Source organism: Lissotriton vulgaris, chromosome 1_1, assembly GCF_964263255.1.
Source record: "Lissotriton vulgaris chromosome 1_1, aLisVul1.2, whole genome shotgun sequence".
Taxonomy (NCBI): Eukaryota; Metazoa; Chordata; class Amphibia; order Caudata; family Salamandridae; genus Lissotriton; species Lissotriton vulgaris.
Window position 1 is genome coordinate 1,974,444,042 of NC_141685.1, and position 27,215 is coordinate 1,974,471,256.

The window sequence follows — 27,215 nt, forward strand, 5'->3', positions numbered from 1 at the left end:
TTGTTTTCTTGTCTGCCCCTAAATTAGATAGACGGTTTAAATGTGCATCCCATTGTGAATAAATAATACTGTCTGAACCCACAACACCCCTCACAATACCTTCATGGACAACTCTGCACATGGTCAGTTTGCCTGTATGCATCATAACTGTGTATGTGGACTATAATTTGTATTTGCACAATTTGGGAATTAGCCATGCACAAAGTCATTTTTTTACTAAGACACACTCAGCGTGGCATATCACAGCATGGCATATCTTTATATATGTATAGACCAGTCATTGACCTTAATGAAGTATGTATTTACTATTCTAATTCCATGCTTGCCTTGATACTAGTGTAGGTTGTACAGTGGACCAAAGCAAATATAACTGTGATCTTCGTTTTTTGATGCACTCCCTCAAGAGAATCTCAAAACTCCCCGTAGCACCTTGGTCCTCAAACAGGTGGTGTTTAACTGGTTTTGTCAACACTGTGAGGACTGTCTCAGTCCTTACAGTGTAGGTTAAACATGTCCCCACACACAGACATACACATTGTTTCTTACAATGTTTTGCTACAAAGTATGTTAAAAACAACATTGCAGATGAAAATTGAATAGACAAATGAATTGCAAGGTGTTAGCCTTTGCTAACATTCTCTATCAGAGACTAGCTTACATGATCATTATTTGCTAAACATTACCCAAATGGTAAATTATTTTTCTCTTTTTTATTCAGCAGGAAAACATTTTTAAATTACAAGATTCGCATTTTGAGAATGGTAGAGGGAAGAGTCCGTATGATCCCAAGCTGCTCACTGCTTCTCTTCTAGTAGGTAAGTCACATATCATGGGCAATAGTAATAAATGGCAGCAATCTAACATTATCTCACACCATATTTTCTTTGTGGTAAATATGGCAACTATTACAGCTCTTTTAACCTTGGGGGACTCTTTGCAATGAGATGGTAAAATAAGTTCAGATTCAATTGTAACTAAGTGATGTTGTAAGGGAGGAAGCCTCGGAGTCAATGTGAGCCATTAAAATAAATATTTTTGCCTATCTCATGTGAGACATCAGCATTCCACAATACTTCTATTCGTTTGGCAAGCAGAACATGTACAGTGACTTGATAGAGATTGTTTGAAGTAAGTTTGTGATTCTCAGTGCACCCTCTGCATTTGTCCCCATCTGTCAAAAGTCATCAAGCATCCATTATCACAGATTTAAGATATTCAAAAGATGGGTGTTCAAGCGCAAAAAAAGGTACAAGCTGGAATCTACTAAGTGAGGAGATGGTTGAGGGGGTAAACAGGTGATTTGGTGGTGTAGAGGAGGTGAGATGTGGGAGTGAGGGTTGTTTTAGCGGCTAAATGAGGAACTGGATGAGGAAGGGGGAGCTATGATGGTGTGATTGAGTGAGAGGGTGATAGGGAAAGAGTGGGCAAACAGTGAGAATGTTAGCTGAGAAGCTGAGAGAATAAGTGAAGGTCTGAATGAGGAATTAATGGGTGTGAGAGAGTAAAGTGGGGAGTTAGGGCGCAAAATTTGTGAGTGAAAAATTGCACTGACCCACCTCCTGTCTCTTCCTCAGCAGGAAAGAAAAGACAAAATAAACCTTTTATGAAAACATGTATGTTGTAGTTGTTCGCTGCTGTCTAAGTGGTGTCCTCATGAAACCAAAAAAACTATGCTGGATTACAGAAAGGAGGAGCATTGACTGCTGAGAATGAAGGAATGGAATATGAGCTAAAGAATGATGAACTAGAATTTTTTGAGACTTGCATAAAATGATTTTATCTGCTAAATCTGGCACACACATGATGGATTGGATTGATGTTCACTGATATATTCACAGTAGAAAGCTTGGTGAGATGTTTACAATGTCTCTGCCCAGTATGAACCTAATTATTATACCTTACTCCAAGAAATTACTCACCTTTCTGACTGAAGCAAACACTTCTCTTAGGAACATCATTTCTTTCCATGTGCTTGCTGCCAGTGCACTTTGATAAACAATTATCACCTTCAAACATAACTTTATCTATGCTACAAAATGGTATGGCACATACCAGTTCATAGGTGAACATATGGTAATGTGAAACCAATTATGTAGTTCTAGTGCGTTAATAATTAATATATTTAATGTTGTGCTTTGGTGACTTACTTGTGCGTACATTTTGAAAATACAATTTGAAAACCACATAATTTTAAAAACAAAGGGGCATATTACCAACAACTAGCGATAATTTTTGTCTCTAACTTGTTTAGAGACAAAAATTATCGCCGCAAATCGGCGATTTTTATCGCAGATAAACCTTGCTATTAGCAAGGTTTATCGCAAATGCGATAAAAAACGGCCGCAATGCATGAATATCACTGAAAAGTCAGCGATATTCATGCATTATCGAGCAAATGCTCTTAGCCATGTTATCCACCTCCCATTGGATAACATGGCTAAGAACTGCTCAGGGCAGGTGTTAGCTTTTGGAGATTTTTGCGCTTAGCGCGAATATCTCCAAAAGTTGGTAATAGGAGATAGCGATGTTAGTGACTGTTTCCAGTCGCTAACATCTTGGCACGCCCACTTTGCATGTCATTAGTGATAAATATCACTGACATGCAAAGCGGGGCCCAAGATGGTCGCTATCTCCTATTAGCTGTCACTAACTGGTGTTAGCGACAGCTTGGTAATAGGGAGATAATTTTATCTCCGCTTTCTTGGCTTTTAAAGCCAAAAAAGCGGAGATAAAACCCCTTGATAATATGCCCCAAAGTGTATTTCGCCTTCTAACTCACATTCTCCATACCAAGGGTAAAAAAATACAGGAAAGTGGTTTTTCATAAACAATATTTGGAGTTTTCTGCTACAAGTTGGAGCAAGTATGCTATTTTAAGTATAGATGCATGGCGCTGCAGCTAAGTGATGCTGGATCATAGTACCTGAGACCTGCAATTGAGAAACAGGTAACTACTACCTGAAAGCTGAAATGGCCCCAGGCAGTCTACTTTGCTAGGATCATACATGCATTAAAATGTCTAAAAGCATAGACTTTACTGACATCATGTGATAGCCACTTATGTTTGACCAATTTAGCAATTACAAAATAATGCTGAATTATTCTGTCTTTCAGCAAAGTGTACTTATTGTCTTGTCCTCTTCCATGGTGGTCTTTAATCAAACTCATCTACACGTACCAGCACATGAGAGGTCTCTTCTTTCTGATGGGAGGTCGTCTGAGGAGAAGCACCTACTCAATGCATAAAAAGGCTTCCACTCTTAGAACTAAAATAGGCTTCAACAGTAGATCTCATTTTTATATTTTGAGCATCTATGTCTTATTATAATCATTTTTATGAGCAATTCTCCTTTTGACTTTCTCCTTCATTGAAGCCAGTATCGAACAAAGCAGCTTCCATTTATTGCCATGTTTCAGCTTGATTTACCTAGCATCTTTGCATACTTAAAGCCACAATGTTCAAAATAAGATTCTTGAAAGAATGAGAGAGCCATCAGCCAGATTTCAAACTGCTGAGTATTAGATGACCATTGCCTTCCAATCTCCTCTGTAATGCTCTCAAGCCCATGCCTGCCTCCCTGTCATTCTGACTCCCTTCCTGACTTTCATGATGACTACATGGTTCAAAGTCTCCACCATTGTGGCTCAGCTGATATCTGTCTTTTCACTCCAGGGGAATGCTGCCAAATCTGTTATAATCCTGTTATCTGTTTATCTTCTTCAATAAATCTACATTTTGTAACTTACATGAGCTGGCTACCTTAATTACAATACTGGTGATGGTCTGGAAAAGAGCAATGCATGAAAGGAAATTGAAGATTAAGTGAACATATCGTAAGAAACAAAGAGTAGAGAGATTGAAGCCTTAAGAAGAAAAGAGAGAAGCTGAAAGACCCACCAGTGTCTTTTTCACCAGACAGACGCAGCTGAGGGGGTGGTCTACTTAATTACACATGGATGAAAAGCGAACCTATGGCCAACGGAAGTGTATGGGCGTTGGACCTGCTGATGTATGCAGATTGCCACTGACTGACATTACTGAAGGGCTACCAGTGGTATGTGAACTGGCAGGAATTGCAGACTGTGCTTAATTTTGAACTGTTGAATCTTTACTGATGAATGTGCAACTGGTGGCTTATGAAGCATTGTGCAACAGTCTTGGTGGGGAGTGCACTCACAGCATTGAAATTGTGTTTGGTCTTATTTTCAGCACTGTCTTAATTACAGGAGGTGAGTGAATCATTTAGCTCTTACCCGACATTACATGCCTTTGGGAGTGTCAGATTTTGTAAATGCCTGCAAGGCTGCCATGCTCTACTCCTAAGAATTCCAGACACGTGCCAGGTACACACTTGTGAGCATCTTTGCACTGTATCCAAGGATTTCAGGCATGTGTATGGTATGCTTGTGTGGCTGACTTTGTGATGTCACTGCTAAAGAGCTGGAATATGTATTGTTTGTCTGATGTGACTTGGAGCCGTGTTGTGTGTGGTCGAGTGGCTGCTGAGGAACATGCAGTCAGTATATTCCATGTGTGTATGATGTATGCATTGCAGGTGACTCATTGATATCACAGCTCAAAGGCTGGAATACTCATTGCATCGACCGAAGGAAATCGGGAAATGGACGTTAACGTGTGTTGGAAAGTGAGGACGTCGGCATAAAGACGAGATGGGTACAAAGTAATGGTGTAGTTGAATTGGCACATATGCTAATTGGCATGCTGATGGAGAATTTTGGGTCTGTATTTTAAACAGAGTTGATTTTAAAGCATCCTCGACAAAAAAGTCTTACATTGGTATGGAGTCTCTAATCTTTCACCTAACTCAATGGATTGTGCCTCACTGATAATTGCATCTTGCGGCACCAAGTTAAACAAACTTTCAGAGAAAAAAACGGTGAAAGGATTTTCTTATTAGTTTATGCCAGTACTGTGTAAGTCTGGGCCTACATTCATTCTACTTTGTGAATGTTCAGGTATGGTGTCGCTCACCAGAGTGGAGAGAGTTTACAATGTGTTCGGATGGGGAGTCACCCACCAGGGTGGAGGATTTGTGTTACTTTGCAGAGAATCATTTTTAATATTGTAATCTTCTAAGATGTTGTCAATTGTATTTTTCTTAATGCTACGCTAACGGTCAATTCACAAAGGTAAACTTACAATTTTGTGTAAGTTTACTACTTTTTGGTATTCACTAAGGTAAATTTATACCAAAAGTCCAACTGTAATACTTTTCGGTATTCACATAGGTAAACTTAGAACAAAATACTCACTTTACTACATTTCAGTATTCACAAAGATAAGTTACCGGAATAAAGCTTGTTCAAGGATTAAGGAGGAAGGAATAAGGAGTTTTGGCCCTCCCTTGTTTCAATATGGATTATTTTACACATTCTGCGCAGTATATGTTTAGATTCAGTAAGGAAATCCCTATATGTACCCACCTTTCGAATTAATTTGTGGATAACATGCTGCAAGAATATCAAATTAGAGATTTGCCAAAACTTGTTTCCCCAAAAACTTTGCAAGGGCTCTTTAAGCAAAGAGCACAGTTTTATAAGGTGTTTGAGATAACTAAGGTGAATTCTGAAAGCCCTCGGAGCTACTTAAAATAAGAGGGAGGTACCCTTATTGATCGATCCATCTACTGTAGGTAGATGGAGCAGAAATGAATTTGTGAAAGTGGGTGATTTCTTGCAGGTGGAAATCATAGGATGAAGTAGAGTCGATGGTGACAGATTACAAAAATTGGCTGCAGTAGTGTTACATTTTGTCTACTCAGGGTATTGCAGAACATCGATCCTAAAGACCTGGTGTCCAAAAGTTGTGAACCTGATGGATAATTCAAACCATAGGAAGATCAGGCTGTGGACACAATGCTTGCTATCTTGTGAGAAAGTAGACTTGTAGGCACAGATTTCCTCGAAGTGACCCAGGGAAAAGAATGTGCGAATATCCAAGGTTGATTGGTTAAAAATGAATCCGTTTAATTTTTTTGCCTTGAAAGGGTTGAAGGGAGGAGCGATTTTTGCAAAATGCAGTATTTTGCCAAATGGTTGGTATATCAGACTCCCCAACTTTTGCATACATTGAACCAGAGATGCCCAGATCAATGTTTTAGATGTGGAAGGGTGGGTGAAGTAGGGTGGGCTCACCTATGGCTAGATGTACAACCACTGGATTTTGCAACTTGCAAATTGCAACAAATATTTGCAAATCCAATGTACAACAGTGTCTCAGACACTGTTTGTGATTCCCAATGGGGTCGCAAATTGCATGCCTCATGAATAATAATGAGGATGTCACAATTTGCTACACCATTAGGAATGGCTGGGACTCCCAGGGATGGTGGCCTGCTGGGGTTAGCAGACCACCATGTCTGGGACTGCTTTATCAATATAGCATTTTTATTTTTCAATTCATCCCATTTTCCTTAAAGGAAAATGGGATGCATTTAAAAAATATAAATGAAACTTTTCAGTTTCATTTTATAAGGGCAGGGAGTGATCCCTGGGACCGCTGCCTGCTCTTAAAAAATATTTGTGCATGCATTCCCAAAGGGGAAGGGGTCCCCTGGGGACTCCTTCCCATTTCCGAGTGCCTTACCACCCTTCTGAGAAGGGTGGTAAACTGTAAGTATTTTGTGAGCGCAATTGCAAAACATTCATACATTGGTTATGGACTTGCTATTAGGAAGGGACCCCCTTGGCACGCCCCTTTCTAATAGTGAGTCGCTAACCCTATTTTGTGAGTTGCTAATTGAATAGCGAGTCAAAAAAATAGGGTTAGTAAATTGGGCTCGCCTATTTTGCGGGCGCAAATGGGCCAAAATACCATTTGCGACCCCGAAAATGCAAAAAACTGTCATACATCTGGCCCCTAGTCTGCTTTTGCAATCTTTTGGGAACGTTTTTATAGGTTTTTAGATGTATTTTGGGGGATCCATTTACTGAAAAATCCAGCAATGAGTTTGGTGGGCTTATGCCCAATACCAGGTATACCAATAAGATCGCAGAAGCTCTTGCACATTGCTATGTTGGTAGCTAGGTAATTAGTCCTCCAGAGATGAAGGTCTGACCTTGTTCCCTGTTACGCTGATTGGTACGATAAAATGAACAAGGTCTTGGAACAAAAGAAGCTGTTTCAAAGAGATTTGGTAATATAAAGACATTTAATAACATTTTAAAATCTTGCTGAGGAAAGGAGGCTCTGAGGGAAATTGAGGACAGTGTCCAGGGCAATCCCACCTGTCAGAGGTTTATTTTTCTATGCTTCTCTCTCTGGCTTTTACCCGGCATCTTAAATATATTGGAGGTATCTATATGTATGAAATATTGTTTTATTTATGTATTCATGATATGTATGTATGACTGTATGTGTATACTTTTTCACTGTACCTCCAAAAAAAACCATTTAACTTATTGTTGAAAGTGCCTAATTAAAACAATACAGCATGGAATACTCGTCGAATTGAACTAGATAGATGCAAAGAAAAAGAACAATATTTAACCCGCATGCTAATCCTATATTTTTCAAAGTAATTTTTTACAAAGTCTGTAGGGTGGAATGATTCAACCTGCAACTGCATTTGACTATTTAACTATAAAATTATGAAAGCAGAAATTTTTATCTTTTACGTATTGGTGCCAGTCTATATAGTTGAAACATGAGATATACCTTCACCTCTTTCTCTCTATAGTGTCCCACTTTCCTCTGTTCCCTCTCCACTATATTCGTTTAGAGAAATTGAGATTATCCTAATATTGACTTAGTGGCCACATTGTCATATAGCCCAATTAGAGAGCTCTCTACATTAGTAAACATTCACCAAATATTAAAGTATTTTTTATTTAAACTCATTCAATTTTCAAAAATATAGAGGCAGGTTCCAGTTATCCAGGGTCGCAAAATCCGCATACCTTGCATCACATCCAGAGAGAAGAACCCAACCACCTCCTTTTCAGAAACCTCATAAACGTTAAACTGTTCCTGCAAATCTCAGCTGATCCCAAGCATCAGCAAGAGCAGTGTCAATGTTCGGCTGAAAAGGGATGCTTCACCTTGAATGCGGTTGGACTGTACCTGATCTGTCTATGAATCATTTCACCCTTTCTCTACCTTTTAGTGTTTTGAAGTAGATGTAAGGCATCAAACTGGCAAATATTAAAATAGGGAGATAGACAATGAATTATGCAGCATTATATGTAACCATTCCATGTTCCTGGATGGCAGAAGAAAATGCAAAGGCAATAGGAAATTTCAAGACCTTTTGATAATTTCATTAAACTATGGTACTGGAACTCCAAATATGTTCAAAATCTCTCATTACCCTTCTAGATTTCGTTTTCACTACTTTAAGCCATCACACAGGAAACCTTTGGGACTCAAGGTCTTTCTTTATTCTATAGACGGCGAATTATATTCTGGAACAGCAGCAGATTTTATGGGAAGAGATTTTGCAATTTTCCGCACTCTGGGTCATCATCACCCTATCCGGACTGAACAACATGATTCTAGATGGCTAAATGGTAAGTGTTTCCATTTTTAAAAATAAAGCTTTAAATGTAAATGTCAGCAAGTCACTATGTGGAAATGGTTCAGCAGGTGTTGTCAGTGTTCTCTTATCACCTAGCGTGGTCTTTTGACATGGAAAACAATTCCTACAAATGGATGTAGCCTAAATTGTGGTGCTTCATATGGATCTTATAAACATAGCATGCACCTCTACAGACATGGTCATTAAGGTTATCAGATCAAGACATGATATTAAATAAATCTATTTAGGTATTTCATGATCAGAATTAAAATGACCAAGTACAAGCTATAATTGCTTAACTTTAATTAGTTGTGCAAAGTATCACACACGTATGTGTAATTGAATGATGCTCAATATCAGCTCTACATTGTAAAAAGGGGGTCTCTCAGCCAGCTGCAGAGGTAAATGACAGATATTATGTTTAGTCTTCAAAATTAATTATATTTTGAGACTAAAAGAAGGTTCGCATGTGGAGTAATTCAAGATCTTAAACTACCTCTTCCTGATTATTTACATATATACAAACGTGACACACTGTCTTAGGACACTGATATATAAACTGCGTCTGGGACAACCTATGCTAACCCTGCAACAGATTTGCTAATGTGTTCTTGTATAAAACAAAAAATAAATGTTGAAATAAAATATATTTATGTGCCTTTAGTTCACACACAAGACAAAACTCAACCTTTTTTGCTCGTGATGCAGGGGGTTTCTTGCATGTTATAGAGCTGGTGGAGTTTATGTTTTTTTTAAATGTACTTTCTTTGGAAAATAATCTCATGTCGAATCAAGGTTATTTCAGAAATGAGTGCCATTACACCAATAAAATAAAACGCAGACCAAAATACTAATCATTTACCCTACAAATACAGTATAATGCATTTCAAGTAATATTTAAGGCATTTTCCTGCATTTATCTGATAATAAAAGAGCAAGTTGACCGAGTGTTGGTAGTTTATGTTTGACGAAATCCACCTTTGTGTCATTACCCAGTATATCATAAGCCGTGTTGCCTTTAAAATGTACTCTGTGAGAGCCTGTCTTACTGTAAATACTTCATGTGTAACTAATACAGAAGAGCAGGTTTATGGGTCTAAAGGGATGAGTTTTCAGAGAAGCCTTTAACAAGACGACTTCTGAATCGAAGTCATTAGCAGCTGTAAATTATGAATTTGTATTCCTATTTGCTCACACAGGTTTACACAGTAGGCAGGGGTCATACATCAAATAGTGAGATATCCTCTTTCTTTCTTCAACTCGCCCTTCTGCAAGCTTTGCTTCTTTTCCCTTAAGCTGGGTTAGATAGGATATATTAATAGGTTAGATGTTGTCTGTGTAAGTGATGGGCTGTGTAGGCAGAGATCACGTTCTTTCCCTTAATTCCAGATTCTATTTTTGTAGTGCAGGGAGCACGAATCCATCTAGGTTGAAACATTCCCCCACCATGTCCAGATGTGCTTATCCACACTAATTCCTAATTTTTGAGCTTCGAGAAGAGAAGTGTGCACTCCTGAGAGCTTTCTCGCTCTCCTAAGGGGTACAAAAGATTGGATATCACTCTACTGTTAGAGTTCTCCAAGAAAGAGGACAACATTTCCATGACATGTCTAACTTGAATATCTGAGATGACAGATAGTGTCTCTAGTCCCCTAGGATCTGCTTTTCACTTGCAAGTAGAGCCCATACTTGTGGAGAAGATGTCCATCTTCTGTCAGCCCTCCTGACAAGAGCCACATGTAATTATGACAGTGTTGGGAGAAGGTTGCGTTGACAAAGAAACATTTCCATAAGCCATAAGGAAGGGGCCATTTCCAGTGTTTCCTGATGGTCTGTGGCAGCATAGTGTAAACACTACAAAGATATTATTTGGAACCATTTTGTACCTTTGCCCATTGACAGTCACCCCTCACCATTAAGAGCATGGCTGCCCCTACTTGATCTCAAGCACAAGGAAACAAACTCAAAATGTTAGTTATTTGTTTTCGAAACTCCCTTAAATAGAAGGAAAACTGTTGTGTGACAAATTATGTGTGATCGATTATCTGCCTTTACTACTCATTCTATACTAATCCATGGATTGAAACACATTTTCAGTTTTTAAGTGGTGAAAAATAATAATACATTTTTGTCCGTAAACGCAGTTTTGATATTTACAAAAGAATTGCTGCCACAAAAAATTTGTATGTGATACACGATAACTAACTTTATGTCCATGCCCAGTCAACCCTCGAGCACTTCCCTCCCCTGGACCTTGACACCCTCGGTAAAATGGCACGGCAAGTCAAATCAGGTTCCCCACGCGACCCAGACCCACCAGAAGTTCTGATGCAAGCTCACGAAACCACCCTGCCTGTTATCCTGGAACTCCTCAACACTTCTATAGCCTCAGGTGTCGTACCTATAGCATGGAAACAAGCCATGGTGCGGGCGCTGCTAAAAAAACCAAACTTGAACCCCGACGACTATTCCAACTATCGCCCCATCTCCCTCCTCCCTTGGGCTGGCAAGGTGCTGGAAAAATATATAAACGTCCAACTGGTCCAGTTTATTGAACACCACTCCCTACTGGATACATCCCAGACAGGTTTCAGGCCAAAACACGGCACCGAAACTGCCTTATTAGCGGTCGCCGAGGAATCTCGAAGGGCTCTGGATCAGGGAGGATCAGTGGCAGTGATCCTCCTTGATCTAAGCGCCGCATTCGATACGGTCAGCTATGCCACCCTGCTGAACCGTCTCCGGGACATCGGGGTCTCTGGCGACGCTCTAAGGTGGTTCGGCTCCTTCCTGTCCGACAGATCATTCCAGATCTTCGATGGGGACACAGTGTCAGCCAGCAAGCCCCTCAGCTGCGGAGTACCACAGGGCTCCTCTTTGAGCCCTGTGTTATTCAATGTCTACATGAGACCACTGGCTGCAATCGTCGAACCGTACGGCATCAAAATTGTGTCGTACGCCGACGACACTCAGCTAGTGGTATCATTGGCTCAAAAGAACATCAGTCACTCCCAAGGAGGCCTACTGAGCTGCCTAGAGGACATAAAGGAATGGATGACCAGCTCCTCCCTCAAATTAAATGGAGATAAAACAGAGCTCCTGCTTCTAGGCCCTGCCTCGCCAACACCTTTTATCTCCTTGTGGCCCCAAGACTTGGGCACTCCCCCCACCCCCAAGGAAAGCGTCAAGAGCCTAGGAGTGTGGCTGGATAGCAAGCTGTCCTTCTCCACCCAGGCTACCAAACTGTCCGCCACCTGTTTCGGCATCCTCAAAACCCTAAGGAAGGTCCTTCCACTCTTGCCTCCAGAAGCCAGTAAAGTGGCAGTCCAAGGCCTGATCCAGTCCCGCCTTGACACAAACAATGCTCTATACGTGGGGGCTCCCGAGATGACCCTCAGGAAACTCCAGATAGTGCAAAACTGCGCAGCGCGCACCCTGTTAAAAATTCCTCGAGCTCAGTCAGCCAGATCCGCACTAAAAAGTCTTCACTGGCTGCCAGTCAAACACAGAGTGTCATTCAAGGCGTTGTGCATTGCACACCGAGCATTCTGGAAAACAGGACCTGCTATTAACAGCAAGCTCGTCATCCCCTACCACCCAAACAGGAACCTCCGCTCCTCTGAGGCCCTTCTGGCAGTGGTCCCCCGAGTAAAGAAAGCCAGAGCCGGTGGTAGGATGTTCTCGGTGAACACCGCCAAACTTTGGAACACCCTCCCCCTCTCACTCCGTTCCAACCCGGACCTGCTGTCATTCCGTAAAAACCTGAAGACCTTACTATTCACCAAAGTCTCCGAGCTATAATGTGTCACTTCACCGGTCCCTTCAATTCTTACCTCCCAGCGCTTGGACGCCCCCGGGCAGCAATCGCGCTCTATAAATCTATTTCCATTCCATTCCATTCCATTCCATTCCATTCCATGAGATAGATTATTTAAATCCAGGAAACCTACTGGAACATGTTATTTTGATTAAGAGAGCACACAATATGATGTGTTTTACTCTTTCAGGTGTATATCATACAGGAAATTAACTGTCATTTTATGCCGGAGTAGATGCACAATTACAATCTTGCATAATATATTCTTAAAGTTTCTGTTTTCTTTCATTAATGGAAGACTACACTCTTTCTTTTGCTAATTTCTTTCTAAATGTCAATGACTCTGTGGCCATCTAAACCTCATTGTCTTTCACACTGTTGCTATCACTTACTGAAGGAAATTGGGTTACTGATGAAGGGGTAACCCTACTCAAACAGGAACCACAATCCTGGTGAGGGTGATGCACAAGCAAATCCCAAATGAACCTGTGCTCAAGCCTCTAGTAGGTTGGTTCAGAGCAGTCAGGCTAAGCTTAGAGGCAATATGTAAAGTATTTATGCAGCACTTCAAATAATATTAAAGTGTCAATACAACTCAAGAAAACTCCCACACCAATTTAGAAAAATAAAGTACACGTTATTAGCTAAATCATGATCAAAGCAACAAAAATCCACTGAGTAGAACCAGAGATATGCAATTTTAAGGATTCAAGTGAAAATAGTACCAAATATCGCAAAGTACCAACTGTGGATATTTGGTCAAGCAAGACCGGGACAAAGTTACAAGTTCAGGCCAACCACAATGGAACGTAGGTCGGCTACATAGACCAGTTAGGACCGCTGAACAAGAGTACCTTAAATCCTGGTTGCAAAGAGTTGCTTAGTCCCGGGTCTGTGCAGCAGGAGTGATGCAAGGTCTGGGCAAGAGAATGTGTTGCTCAGTGGTGGTTCCAGTGGGCTGCAAAATGCGAGGTGACAACATTGCATGGATTGGATTGGATTGGATATGGTTTTTGTATAGCGCGATAGCTACCCACAGGCATCCTAGCGCTTAGCCAAATACAGGTGTGTGGGGCGGGTCACTTTTATCTGCTGAAGAGAAAGGTTTTTAGTTTTTTCCGAAGATCAGAAGGTTGGGTTCTGAACGGAGAGAGATTGGGAGGGAGTTCCAGAGCCTTGCCGCGTTTGTTGAGAACATTCTTCCTCCACTCCTTTCTCTTTTGAACCCGGGTCTGAAGACTTGAAAGGTATGAGTCAACCAAAGCTGTCTGTTGGGGTTGTAGGGGGTAATCAAGGTGTGGTTCAGGATTGCTCCTTTCCTCCAGTAGGCACGGTGGGCAATGCACATGCTTTTAAAATTGATCCTGTCTTTTACTGGCAGCCAGTTGAGGGCTTTTAGTTCAGATTTCACTGATTGGCGGTGGGGAATGCGCAGAAGTGTGCGGGCAGCGCAGTTTTGAATCACCTGGAGTTTTTTCAAGGTTGATTCAGGGGCGCCTAGATAAAGGGCGTTTCCGAAATCCAGCCGGGAGAGGATTAGGCCCTGGACCATGATCTGTCTGGCCTTGTAGGGGAGAAGCGGTAGGATTTTTCGGATGAGTCTTATAATGCCCATGCAGGTGGCAGATAATTTGGTTGCCTGGTATCCGAAGGATAATGTACTGTCTAGCCATATTCCCAAGCTCTTGATGGTGTTCCTGGGGGTGCTGGGCCTAGATCTGGTGGCCACAGAGACTCAATGGATTTTTGAGGGGAATTACCCAGTACCATTAGCTCTGTTTTGTCGCCGTTTAGTTTCAGGTAAGACTGGCTAATCCAGGTACTTACTGCTTCCATGCAACCTCTGAGATCATTAGGACATGAAGAAGGATGATTTAGGGTGACCACCAGTTGCGTGTCATCCGCGTAGGACACGACTTGGACGCCAAAAGGGCGAATTATTTCTGCGAGGGGGTGCATGTAAATGTTAAACAGTGTGTGGCTCAGGGACGAACCCTGGGGAACCCCACAACTGAGTGGTTTACTGGGCGAGGTGGTATCGCCTTCGCAGACTCGGAATGAGCGCTCTGAAAGAAATGATCGTATCCAGACCGCCGCTGTAGATGTTATCCCTAGTTCTGAGATTCTGTGAAGCAAGATGTCATGATTCACAGTGTCGAAGGTGGCACTGAGGTCCAATAAGATAATGGCCGCAGTGCCGCCCTGATCCACGATCATTCTTGCTCCTTCTGTTACAGCTAGTAGAGCGGTTTCTCTTCCGTGCATGGGGCGGAACCCAGTTTGAGATGAGTCCAGTAATTTATTTGCTTCCAGGAATTCTGTAAGGGATTGGTTGACGTGCTTTTCCACGATTTTGGATATCCAAGGTAGCAGGGAGATTGGGCGGTAATTTCCCGGGTTCATCTGATCTAAATTGGTTTTTTTCAGGAGGTCCTTGACTGTTGCCTGCTTCCATTTTGGGGGGATGAGTCCTGAGGAAAGTGAATTGTTAATTAAGTTCAGAATGGTGGGCAGGATGGTAGGGGTGATTGTTCTGAGAAACTGAGCTGGGGCTGGGTCGCTGGGAGATCCGGACTTTACCTGGAGTATTATGGTTTCCAAGCTGGTGGACTCCAGTGGTTGAAAGTTTTCTAGGGTGGTAAGTGGAGGTGGACTGATGTCCTTCAGTTCTATTTTGGGGTGAGGGGGTAGGGGGAAGGATGAGTAGATTGTGGCTATTTTGTTGAAGAAGTAGTCTACCTGATCATTGCAGCGAGTTTGAGCAGTTAGAGGATCTGGTGGTTTATCGGGAAGTTTGAGCAGGCTCTTCGCGATTTGATATATTTCCTTGGGTTTAGATGCTGCTTCGTTAATTTTGTTTTCGTAGAAGGTAGCTTGAGCTTTTTTAATGTCATTTTTATAGATTTTTATGGTGGCCTGATATTCATTTTTGCTGGTTTGTGAATAATCGATGCGCCATTTCCGTTCCAATCTTTTGCATTCTTTTTTAAGAATGCGCAGGTCCTGTGAGTACCAAGGAGCATTTTTTGGTCTCTGTTTGGGTTTGATGTCCTTAAATGGGATAGTAAGATCTAAGGAGGTGGTGATCCAGTTGTTGAAATTGTCATTATTGATAATTGGATTGGGTTTGTTTACTGGGGCAGAGGCTTCCAGAGTGGTTGTCCACAGGCTGGTGTTAAGTTGTGACCATTTGCGGTCCCTGCAGGAGGCGGTGGAAGGTTTAGGACGTGATCCAAAAGGCGCCCAGATAAATGGGATCAAAAAATGGTCCGTCCATGGGAGGGGAACGGATGGACTAACTGTGAAATGGGTACAGTTAGTAAAGATTGGGTAGAGGAGGTGACAGGAGGAGATACATCACGCAGTGGCAGGTCCGATGGACTAGGCAATGCCCTTGGGTGGAGACGCATCAGCTCTGGTGGAGCGCCATGGGTGATGCAAAGTCCTTGTTTGGTGGAAGTCTGTGCCGCAGGCGATGATTCATTTTTAAGGGTGATACATTGAACAGCAAAGTTGATGCATCTGGTTGCAGAGGGCTTGTATGTAGAAATTATGCGAGAGATGCACCGAGCCACTGAGGCGTTGCGGCGGTTCTGCTGGATGCACAGATGGGCTGGCAGAGCATGTTCAGGCACACTTCCAAGGGTCCAAGACTGGGATGGTAACACTTGGGAGGGCAGGGCTCACAGATGGCAGAGTCCAAGTGCTGGGGCCAGGTTGTTGGATGCCTGTTATGTCCGTGAGGCTTCTGATCCGGAGGCCAGACACTCAGCCTTTCGATTTATTAAGGGCCTATGGGTACAGAGGTGCTTGTCCAGTCCTTCTTACCCAGGTGAGAGGGAGGCATGGCACCAGGTCAGTACAAATGGGCAGCTGTCCCTCAGAGCAGCAGTTCATCAGATTGACAGTCTCTTCAGCAGCATGGCAGAGTCCACAGGTCCAGAAGTTTATTGAAGATTTGGGGTCTGATGTCCAGTACTTATACCTGTTTGCCACTTTGAAATAGGAGAAGCTTCTAGAAGTTTCGACCCCCCCAGAAGTGCTTGGAATTTTCTGCCTCTATGCCCTGTTCCCAGCTTGTCTGGGGTCACAATAGACCAGTGTCAAACCCTTTGTGAGGATGCCCCCAATTGAAATGTACCACTTATTAAATGTAATGTAGTAAGGCAACCAATGTTATCCTGTGGGAGAGGTAGGACGTGTTGAAGCCAAAAAATAATTTAAGAGTTTTTCACTACTAGGACATGTAAAACTTAAAAGTACATGTCCAACAGTAGCGGTCGGCAGTAGGTGTTTCTATAGTGCGGTGACGTGGGCAGGAGGAGGGGCAGGGTGGGGGGAAATAATGTATGGATTACGGAGTTTTACAGGTAAGTAAACATTTAAATACATAAAACGAATTTCGTTGCGCGCACTGCATCACATTTGGTGATGCAGTGTGCGCAACGAAATTCGTTTTATGTTTTTAAATGTTTACTTACCTGTAAAACTCCGTAATCCATACATTATTTCCCCCCACCCTGCCCCTCCTCCTGCCCACGTCACCGCCCTATAGAAACACCTACTGCCGACCGCTACTGATGTCCAATGTTTTAAATACTCTGCATCATGGAGTGACATGTGCATTAAAAAGGAGGGTTTAGGCCTGGCAAAATGATTATCTTTTATGATAAAACTGCACAAACAATTAGCAAAGGCAGACCTGGGTCACATTTACATGGCTACTTTATTGAGTCACACAATCAGTTCTGTAGGCCCTCTAGACCGCTGCAGATCGCTAACGAGTCAGAGAGAGATGCCAAAGACACGCTAAATCTTGAATTAGGATTCCACAACTTTTGGGAATTGTCGTGAGCGTCTCGGTTACACTCACACACGCACATACAAAGATTTTCTTAAATAATAAAGTCATCCTTGATGACAAACGAGATGTTGACTGCTTGACATAAAAATAAAACAACTTTTTCCAAGTGATATTCGAGATCAGCTCATCATTAATACTAGTGTTCGGTCGTGAAGAGAACCTCCAATTTGATTTATGTGAGGTTCGAAACGCGTCGACCATTTTTCTTTCCCAAACAAGTATGTTTATACATCAATGTTATGGTTTCTGCTGATATTAAATTAGTAAAATTTAGTTGATCTATTCTGTGCAGAAACATGGCATTTTTAAACATTCACACTTTTTGATGATTTAGTATTGATCCTTTGTGGTATACAGTCAAAATATCGAGTTTTTATTATCGATTTGCATTAATATCGATTAAAAAATATAGAATGGACAGAATATCGACTGGACAGACTATAGACTACAAAAATATAGAATGGACACAATATAGAGTACAAAAATATAGAATGGACAGAATATAGACTACAAAAATATAGAATGGACACAATATAGAGTACAAAAATATAGAATGGACAGAATATAGACTACAAAAATATAGAATGGACAGAATATATACTACAAAAATATCGATTTTGAGGTAAGTAAGTTAATATCAATTTTTAAAGTTTTTTTTATGTTAGTATATGTTTGAAAAGTGTATATTTATTTTATTATTTATATTAATTAATTATTTTTATGGTATTTAATTTTTGCGTAATATAATTCTGTAGCGGGTTGTTGGTTTATAGGGGAATAGGGTGGGAAGTAATTTAATTATAATTAATTAAATATGTTAATTTATTTATTGGTATTTATTCTGAATTAATTGTTAATTAATTATTAATTGGTAATTAATTAAAATATAATTGGTAAATATTTTTAATTAATTGATTAATTGATAATTATGTTAATTTTAGTAATTTATTTTCTGTAGCGGGTTGTGGGTTTATAGGGGAATAGGGTGGGAAGTAATTTAATTATAATTAATTAAATATGTTAATTTATTTATTGGTATTTATATTGAATTAATTATTAATTCATTATTAATTGGTAATTAATTAAAATATAATTGGTAATTAATTAAAATTAATAGATAAATTGATAAATATGTTAATTTTAGTAATTTATTTTCAGTAGCGGGTTGTGGGTTTATAGGGGAATAGGGTGGGAAGTTATTTAATTATCAATAATTAAATATGTTAATTTATTTATTTGTATTTATTGTGAAATAATAGTTAATTAATTATTATTGGTAATTAATTAAAATATAATGGGTAATTAATTGCTTAATTGATAATTATGTTAATTTTATTAATTTAGTTTATGTAGTGGGTTGTGGGTTTATAGGGGAATAGGGTGGGGAGTAATTTAATTGTAAGTAATTTTTTTTAAATACATTTTTTTATTTTATCAAATTTTTTATTATTTTCTAATTGTTAATTTATTGTTAATTGGTAAATAATTTGTATTAGTAGGTTATTATTTTTATTAATTAATTTTTATTTGCATTTTTAATTGATGAATTAATATATTATATAAAAGTGTTAAGTATTTTAATTAATTTGTAATTGGTATTATTATTTATTTTATGTTTATTTATATATGAAGTATTTTCTTTCCCTACTGTTGCACTCACTGGAGTGGGAATAGTAATGTTTACCCTCCTGCTATCCAATGCTTTCCCTACTGTTGCACTCACTGAAGTGGGAATAATAATTTTCACCCCTACGCTATCCAACGCTTTCCCTACTGTTGCACTCTCTGGAGTGGGAATAGTAATTTTTACTCCAACGCTATCCAGCGCTTTCCCTACTGTTGCAATCTCTGGAGTTGGAATAGTAATTTTTACCCCTACGCTATCCAACGCTTTCCCTACTGTTGCACTCTCTGGAGTTGGAATAGTCATTTTTACCCCAACATTATCCAATGCTTTCCCTACTGTGGCACTCTCTGGAGTGGGAATAGTAATTTTTACCCCTACGCTATCCAACGCTTTCCCTACTGTTGCACTCTCTGGAGTGGAAATAGTATTTTTACCCCTACGCTATCCAACGCTTTCCCTACTGTTGCACTCGCTGGAGTGGGAATAGTAATTTTTACCCCTACGCTATCCAACGCTTTCCTTACTGTTGCACTCTGTGGAGTGGGAATAGTAATTTTTACCCCTACGCTATCCAGCGCTTTCCCTACTGTTGCACTCTCTGGATTTGGAATAGTAATTTTTACACCTATGCTATCCAACGCTTTCCCTACTGTTGCACTCTCTGGAGTGGGAACAGTAATTTTTACCTCTACGCTATCCAACGCTTTCCCTACTGTTGCACTCTCTGGAGTGGGAATAGTAATTTTTATCCCTACGCTATCCAGCCCTTTCCCTACTGTTGCACTCTCTGGAGATGGAATAGTAATTTTTACCCCTATGCTATCCAATGCTTTCCCTACTGTTGCACTCCCTGGAGATGGAATAGTAATATTTACCCCTACGCTATCCAATGCTTTCCCTATTGTTGCACTCTCTGGAGTTGGAATAGTAATTTTTACCCCTACGCTATCCAACACTTTTCCTACTATTGCACTCTCTGGAGTGGTAATAGTAATTTTTACTTCTACACTATCCAAAGCTTTCCCTACTGTTGCACTCTCTGGAGTGGGAATAGTAATTTTTACCACTACGCTATGCAACGCTTTCCCTACTGTTGCACTCTCTGGAGTGGGAATAGTAATTTTTACCGCTACGCTATCCTGCGCTTTCCCTACTGTTGCACTCTCTGGATTTGGAATACTATTTTTTACCCCTACGCTATCCAACGCTTTCCCTACTGTTGCACTCTCTGGAGTGGGAATAGTAATTTTTACCCCTACGCTATCCAGCGCTTTCCCTACTGTTGCACTCTCTGGATTTGGAATAGTCATTTTTACACCTACGCTATCCAACGCTTTCCCTACTGTTGCACTCTCTGGAGTGGGAACAGTAATTTTTACCTCTACGCTATCCAACGCTTTCCCTACTGTTGCACTCTCTGGAGTGGGAATAGTAATTTTTATCCCTACGCTATCCAGCCCTTTCCCTACTGTTGCACTCTCTGAAGATGGAATAGTAATTTTTACCCCTATGCTATCCAATGCTTTCCCTACTGTTGCACTCTCTGGAGTTGGAATAGTAATGTTTACCCTTACACTATCCAGTGCTTTCCCTACTGTTGCACTCCCTGGAGATGGAATAGTAATTTTTACCCCTACGCTATCCAATGCTTTCCCTATTGTTGCACTCTCTGGAGTTGGAATAGTAATTTTTACCCCTACGCTATCCAACACTTTCCCTACTATTGCACTCTCTGGAGTGGTAATAGTAATTTTTACTTCTACACTATCCAAAGCTTTCCCTACTGTTGCACTCTCTGGAGTGGGAATAGTAATTTTTACCACTACGCTATGCAACGCTTTCCCTACTGTTGCACTCTCTGGAGTGGGAATAGTAATTTTTACCCCTACGCTATCCTGCGCTTTCCCTACTGTTGCACTCTCTGGAGTTGGAATACTATTTTTTACCCCTACGCTATCCAACGCTTTCCCTACTGTTGCATTCTCTGGAGTGGGAATAGTAATTTTTAACCCCAAGCTATCCAACGCTTTCCCTACTGTTGCACTCACTGGAGTGGTAATAGTAAATTTTACCCTTTCCGCTATCCTACGGTAAAAATATTGTAATTGTTTTATTAATATTAAGTTTTTATATATATATGTATTAACAAATCATTTTTTTTAACTTACATTAATTATTTATTAATTTTAAGTTTATTTAAGTATTTTAAGTATGTTTAAGTTCATTATATTTATTATTTCATTAATTTTTAATTAATTTAAAGCATTTAAAAAAATTCGATATTTTTGTACTTACCTGTTCGTAGATAGGAGATCGATATTTTGGCATTCTATATTTTTACCTCGATATTTTGGTAGGTCGATATTTTGGCATTCTATATTATGTCAGTGATCCATTTAAATGAAATAAAAAGAAAAAAAGATGTGTTTGCTTTTATGCAAATGAAAGGCTTATGTGATTAGAATCGGCAAGGGTGCCTTTGTTTCAAATCTGTGCATCCATGGGCATTTGTTGTTAAAAAGAACTATCAGTATTGGCAACTGTGTTGTTCACAGGCCCTCTAGAAGCATTTAATTTTTAGGCACTGAGTACATTTAGTACCACACTACGAGGGACTTACAAGTAAATTAAATGTGCCAATTGGGTGTGAGCCAATTTTACTGTATTTACAGAAGATATACCAAGCACTTTTCATGGCTTAGCAGTGGTAAAGTGTACAGATCCTAAAAGACAACAAAATCAGGTACCAAACCCAAACAGGAGGGCGAAGGCAAAAAGTTTAGTGATGACCCTACAGAGTGGGCCAAGTCCAACACTTACCCTGGTCTGTCTCCCTTGCCCTCCATTCTTTTAGCTGTCTCTTTCACTAATTCAGTATCTTTGTCTCCACATGTTAGGTCTGGCCTTGAAACAAGTCTTTTTGTCACCAGCCTCATACCATAAAAATTCAATAAAAAGTAATTTTCAATTTAAAATTTGTACTGTTAGCAATATGGCTGCCACGTTTAGGTGGCAGCAAGCTTTCTTCTTTTTATTTGTGCAGCATGTGCTTCAAGCAAAAAATAGCAATCACACTAGCTTGCCAAGAGCTGACCCATTGCCTTCGCAAATGTTGTGTGGCATTTAGAGCTCCGAGTGAATTTTCACAATTCATGTCCTTAAATAGGTACAATTCACATTGCCCTTATTTAGGCATAGAAATCAATCCCTTATTTAAACATAGCCCATGCAGATCAAATACAGGCATGGCTACTTCCACCCGTACCAAACGTCACAATGATTTCTTGGAAAATCGACTTAAGCAGTTAGCAAACTTCCCCTTGCTTGAATATTGCTTTGTCTAAGAACTCATGTACTTTGCAAAGAACAACTATTCCCTAGGGGTTCTTTCCTGATGTTATTATGCCCGACTTTACGTCAATCTATGGCTTTCCTAAACACCTTCAAGGTATAAATATACCTTTGTTTGCTATGGCAAACTACGGTGGTTCGGAGCAGTTTGACTATCTACTTGCCCGACGCAGTTCGCTACAGCAAGTGCCGAAGGAAGCCGACCCTCAAGCTGATGCACTGATCAAGAGGCTGCCCTTCTCTTGCCGAGAATCCAACTCCAGTGTTTCCAAGCTCCCCTTGCTGGGTGTTGTGAAATCGAGTCTTGAGACAGAGATGCCAGTCCTCCTTCATTCTAAACCAAGGTATGGAGCTGATTAGAACCTAGAGAAACCTTTGGTAGATTCTTGGCAAAAACAACTAAACCTATGCTACATAATACTTTCTTCTTTCTGCGAACTAGATTAGGTTAAGTACATTGGGATAGGCGTATTTAGAAGCACCAGATGAGTATTTTAGTCAATGTTATTTATGTATGTAATTTTATATGGCTTTGAAACCAAACAATGCTTTTACAGTTTTATTTTATAATACTATTCTCGCTGTACGCATTATACTTTGCCGTCTGCTTAACGATTGTAGCAGTTCACTTCTCTTGTATGAGAAAGAAGACAGTTCAATAAACCTTTTTTATTTATTGAAAACGTCCGTCTCTCTATTTCTCTACAACTCTGTTGAAACGAAGCATGCACGATTGACCGAGTGAAATACTTATCTATTGTTTCTGCGACTCTAGAGATATATTTCTTATTTTTGGGAAACAAAGTTGTCATGTTAATTCGGTTGTCAGAAACTAATCCCTTCTTGTGAATTCGAGAACGTTTCTAGTGACCGTTGAGCTAGCTGGCACTCACTATTAAGTTTAGTATATTCGATAGGGATGGCAGGTGCACGGACAGTTTTAGGTCTGAGAAAGGGGTGCGCCAGGGCTGCATCCTGGCCCCCCTTCTCCTTACCATCTATATACATGGGCTGGGGAAATACCTGGAAGCAGGGAAGGCTGACGTGCCGCATATAGGAGGAGAGCAGGTTCCGGCACTCCTATACGCAGACAATGCTGTGTTAATTGCCCGTACGGGCATTGGTCTACAGGCCCTTTTGGACCGATTTGGCTCCTTTATGGAGAATCTTGACTTAAAAGTTAACGTAATGAAGTCACACACTATGATTGTAGGCGTAAAGGAAATAAGTTGAATGCAAAATCTTTTATTTGTAAGGGTGAGGTTCTTTCCAGGGTTCCTGTTTTCCCATACCTGGGGGTTCTTTTTGACCAGAGAGGTTCCTCGGTCCCCCAGATCAAGGCAAAGAGCATAAGCTTAGCCCGATCAACATTAGCCCTGTTGGCTTTTACAAAAAGACTAGGGGCCAAACCAATGGAGGCAGTGATAAAGGTATATAACAGTAAGTGTACCCCAATTGCCATGTATGGGTCCGCCCTGTGGGGATATGTAAATCTGGGTAAAATCCAGAGGGTGGAAAATGGGCTCATTAGACAATTTTTATCTGTCCCCAAATCCACCCCTACTTTCACGATTCATGAGGAAATGGGTTTGACCTATATTACTGATAAACTGAAATTAGCCCCACTTCTTTTTTGCGCTAAAACATGGTTAAACCCCGAGTTAACACTCAACCATGCTATTCTCAAAGATATAACCTCAAGGGATCAGGCCATGAGAATACCCTGGTTGAAATATATTAGATCTGCATTTGCTACGCTTGGGAGACTGGAGGTTTTTACTGTACCAACTAACATCAGGAGGGAAGACATCAGGTGGATTAAGCAGGAATTTCTGGAAAGGGCTTGCCTGGAGAGAGAGGAGTTGGAACTGAGGAAACCCTCTGTAAGAGCTTACATGGTTTTAACCACTACCCCCTCTCTGGAACCATATTTAAAAATTGTTACTAATCCACTCCACAGATTCTTGCTAACAAAATTTAGGATGAACTTGATTCACTATTCACTTGGTAGTTTCCCCGTGTGGACAAAACCAGAAGATGGTGCGCCCTGTGATTGTTACCAGTTTTCGAACCAGGATACCCTCCATTTTACATTTTTTTGTGGTCTGTATACCACTGAGAGGGCAAAATATTTATTACCTGTCCTGAAGGCTGCTGGCTTTATTCAAGTAAGGCCCGCGCTAATTTTCCTCCAATCACTAGCGGACATCCATACCATTTTTAGTGTTGCATGCTTCCTAACAGCTGCCTTCAGATTAAGGAACAAAAGAATTCCCCCGAGTGCTTTATTTTAATCTTATTTTAAATGTGGTTTTATCTGTAACCAATTTTAATCATTTGTAAACATTAGGAAACAATGAGATTAATAATTTATTGTCATAATTGGTAATCAAATTCACTGATGTTTTTAAAAATTGTTCTGTATTGTATCTTGCCTTTTATGATTTTAAGAAAAATCGAATAAAGTGTATTTTGACTGACTTTGACTGATTATATTCGATAAGACTTAGCTGACCTCAGTCCTACGTCTAATCTATAGGATATATTATTCCAATGCACAGAGCCTATTGGGAATATAGGAACAACACTACAATACCACTCTACCAGGGACTTACAAGTAAATTAAATGTGCCAATTGGGTGTGAGCCAATTTTACTGTGTTTACAGAAGATATCCCAGGCACTTTAGCATGGCTTAGCAGTGGTAAAGTGTACAGATCCTAAAAGCCAACAAAATCAGGTTCAGAAAAAGGTGAGCGAAAGCAAAAGGTTTAGTGATGACCCTACAGAATGGGCCAGGTCCAACACTTACCCTGGTCTGTCTCCCTTGCCCTCCATTCTTTTACCTGTCTCTTTCACTAATTCAGTCTCTTTGTCTCCACACGTTAGGTCCGGCCTTGAAACAAGTTTTTTTGTCACCAGCCTCATACCATAAAAGATAAATAAAAAGTAAAGTTCAATTTCAAATTTGTACTGTTAGCAATATGGCTGCCACGTTTAGGTGGCAGCAAGCCTTCTTCTTTTTATTTGTGCAGCATGTGCTTCAAGCAAAAAATAGCAGTCACTCTAGATTGCCAAGAGCTGACCCATTGCCTTCGTAAAAGTTTTTTATTTATTTAAAATTTGCTGTCATTCTATGGCTTTACGCTCTTGCCAGTGTATTGTTTTCCGTTCCCCTCGTTTTTCTAAGTTATATTTTCTCTTGGATGAGTTCAAGAAATGTTTTTTCTCCATTAGCAATTTATGACAGGGTGGAAAGTTACAGTTCTTTCCTACTTAAAATGTACCTAATGATAACAGTGCATGGAAGAAATGTAAATGCTGTATACTTTTTGCCAATTTATAAACTGAAGGCAAACCTAAAATCGTGTTTTGCATTGTAAAGAGCACAGGGATAATGGCGCGCACATAGTTTCCTAGAGACATGGCTCTTTATAATCTTTACTGTACAGTTATATAAACAGATGAGTGTTATAAAGTCTGAGAAAGTGTTCAGCTATAACCAAAAATCCTTTCCAACAATCCAAGCTGAAATGCAAGAATCCTTTGTTCACAAACTCAGCTGACAGCTCTCTCATCTCCATTTTGGCTCCCGTAAGAGAGAACTTGTCAATGTACCTGGTGGTATACTACGGCCTGATATCTGTAACTTATTTAAACCCTGTTTTTTTCTTCTTTTAATTTAGACTCCGGCAAAACAAATTATTAATGCGTATATTTTAGTGTTTGCAATAACTGAATAATAAATAAAATTACCTTATTGCCTTATAATGGTGAGGCATGTAATGTTCTTCCACTCACATTTATTAAAACTTTTTTATCCGATAAGGGGCACAATCGTGTCAAATATATAGTCCCAGGTGTTCCTCCAGCCCCCTGCACCCAGTTTCGCAGTTAACCACACAGCTGTTTTGATCTCCCCAACTCTATTAAGCATTTTAAATGCCAATGTCTGCCATCATATAAAAATATATATGTTGATGTCGAAATGCATAAAAAGCAGTATTAGAATATTTTGGCCTCCTACATGATTGTTTCTGAATCAAGCAGACCTCTGAGTTTATAACATCCATGTATGAGTAGCGCAGGCAAGTTATTTTTGTGCATTCTGTGCTTTGTAGTCATGTTTATCAGATTAGATAACAGGGACTGTAGGTACAGAATGCAGTGGGAAACCGGACCTGGCAAAGCAAATAGTCTGACCAACGTGGCCGCTAGCCTTCTGGCTTTGTCAGTGCTGGCTTTGAATCTTCATGTCTGTTGCAAAAATGTATTGTTAGCAGAACCTGCGGGTTTCTTGTCAGTCTACAAAAAAATAGCAAGAAGCTAGGTTTTTTTATTCTCAGATAGCACACTTGCTAAAGTAGTTGCTGAAAGAAGGAACTATGTTGACTCACAATGTGTTCTTAATGAAAGGGAAGAATGTTGTCATAGTGGGAAGTTAGTCATTGGCTGAAGTGAGCTGACTCTCTGCCCATGCTTTATGCTGCAGTGGGTGGTATAAAAATGTAAATGACACAGCATGCCAGTGAAAGAAGAGGCCTGGGTGAACATACTTGTGATTTAGGTATTTGAACACTATCAAAACACATTGATACACTAGGGGATGAAATTCGCACACATTCTCGGCAGTAGGCAGTAAAACCATATTTCGGGTGTAAATATAAAGGGTATTTCAATTGAAAATGTGTTGTTTGTAATGTCAGTTTGCTCCCACACCATGCATACCCCACACTACGCTATTCCACTCTATGCCATGCCTTTCAGCGACATGCCACTCCACTCTGTGCCCCTCCACTGTAAGACACTTTGCAACAAGCCACTCCAATCTTTGTCACTCCGCTCACCCCACAGCACTCTACCCTACTCCACTGCACACCAATGTACCCCACCCCAGTTTGCAAAGAAATACCCCACTCAGTCTACCCCACACTACTCCACTATATCCTAATTCACATACTACAATTCAATCTACCCAATCAACCCACCCCACTGTACCAAACTCCAGTCTACCCCACTC

General features: G+C 40.3%; 1 protein-coding gene across 1 annotated transcript in view; it reads left to right on the forward strand.

Annotated features, from left to right (window-relative positions):
- SEMA3A (semaphorin 3A) overlaps positions 1–27,215 on the forward strand; it is a 535,542-nt gene that overhangs the window by 348,198 nt on the left and 160,129 nt on the right. Inside the window, exons 5-6 of the mRNA XM_086919769.1 lie at positions 719–815; positions 8,410–8,529. Coding sequence (XP_086775895.1) covers positions 719–815; positions 8,410–8,529 — 217 coding nt within the window. The remainder of the gene's footprint in view (positions 1–718; positions 816–8,409; positions 8,530–27,215) is intronic.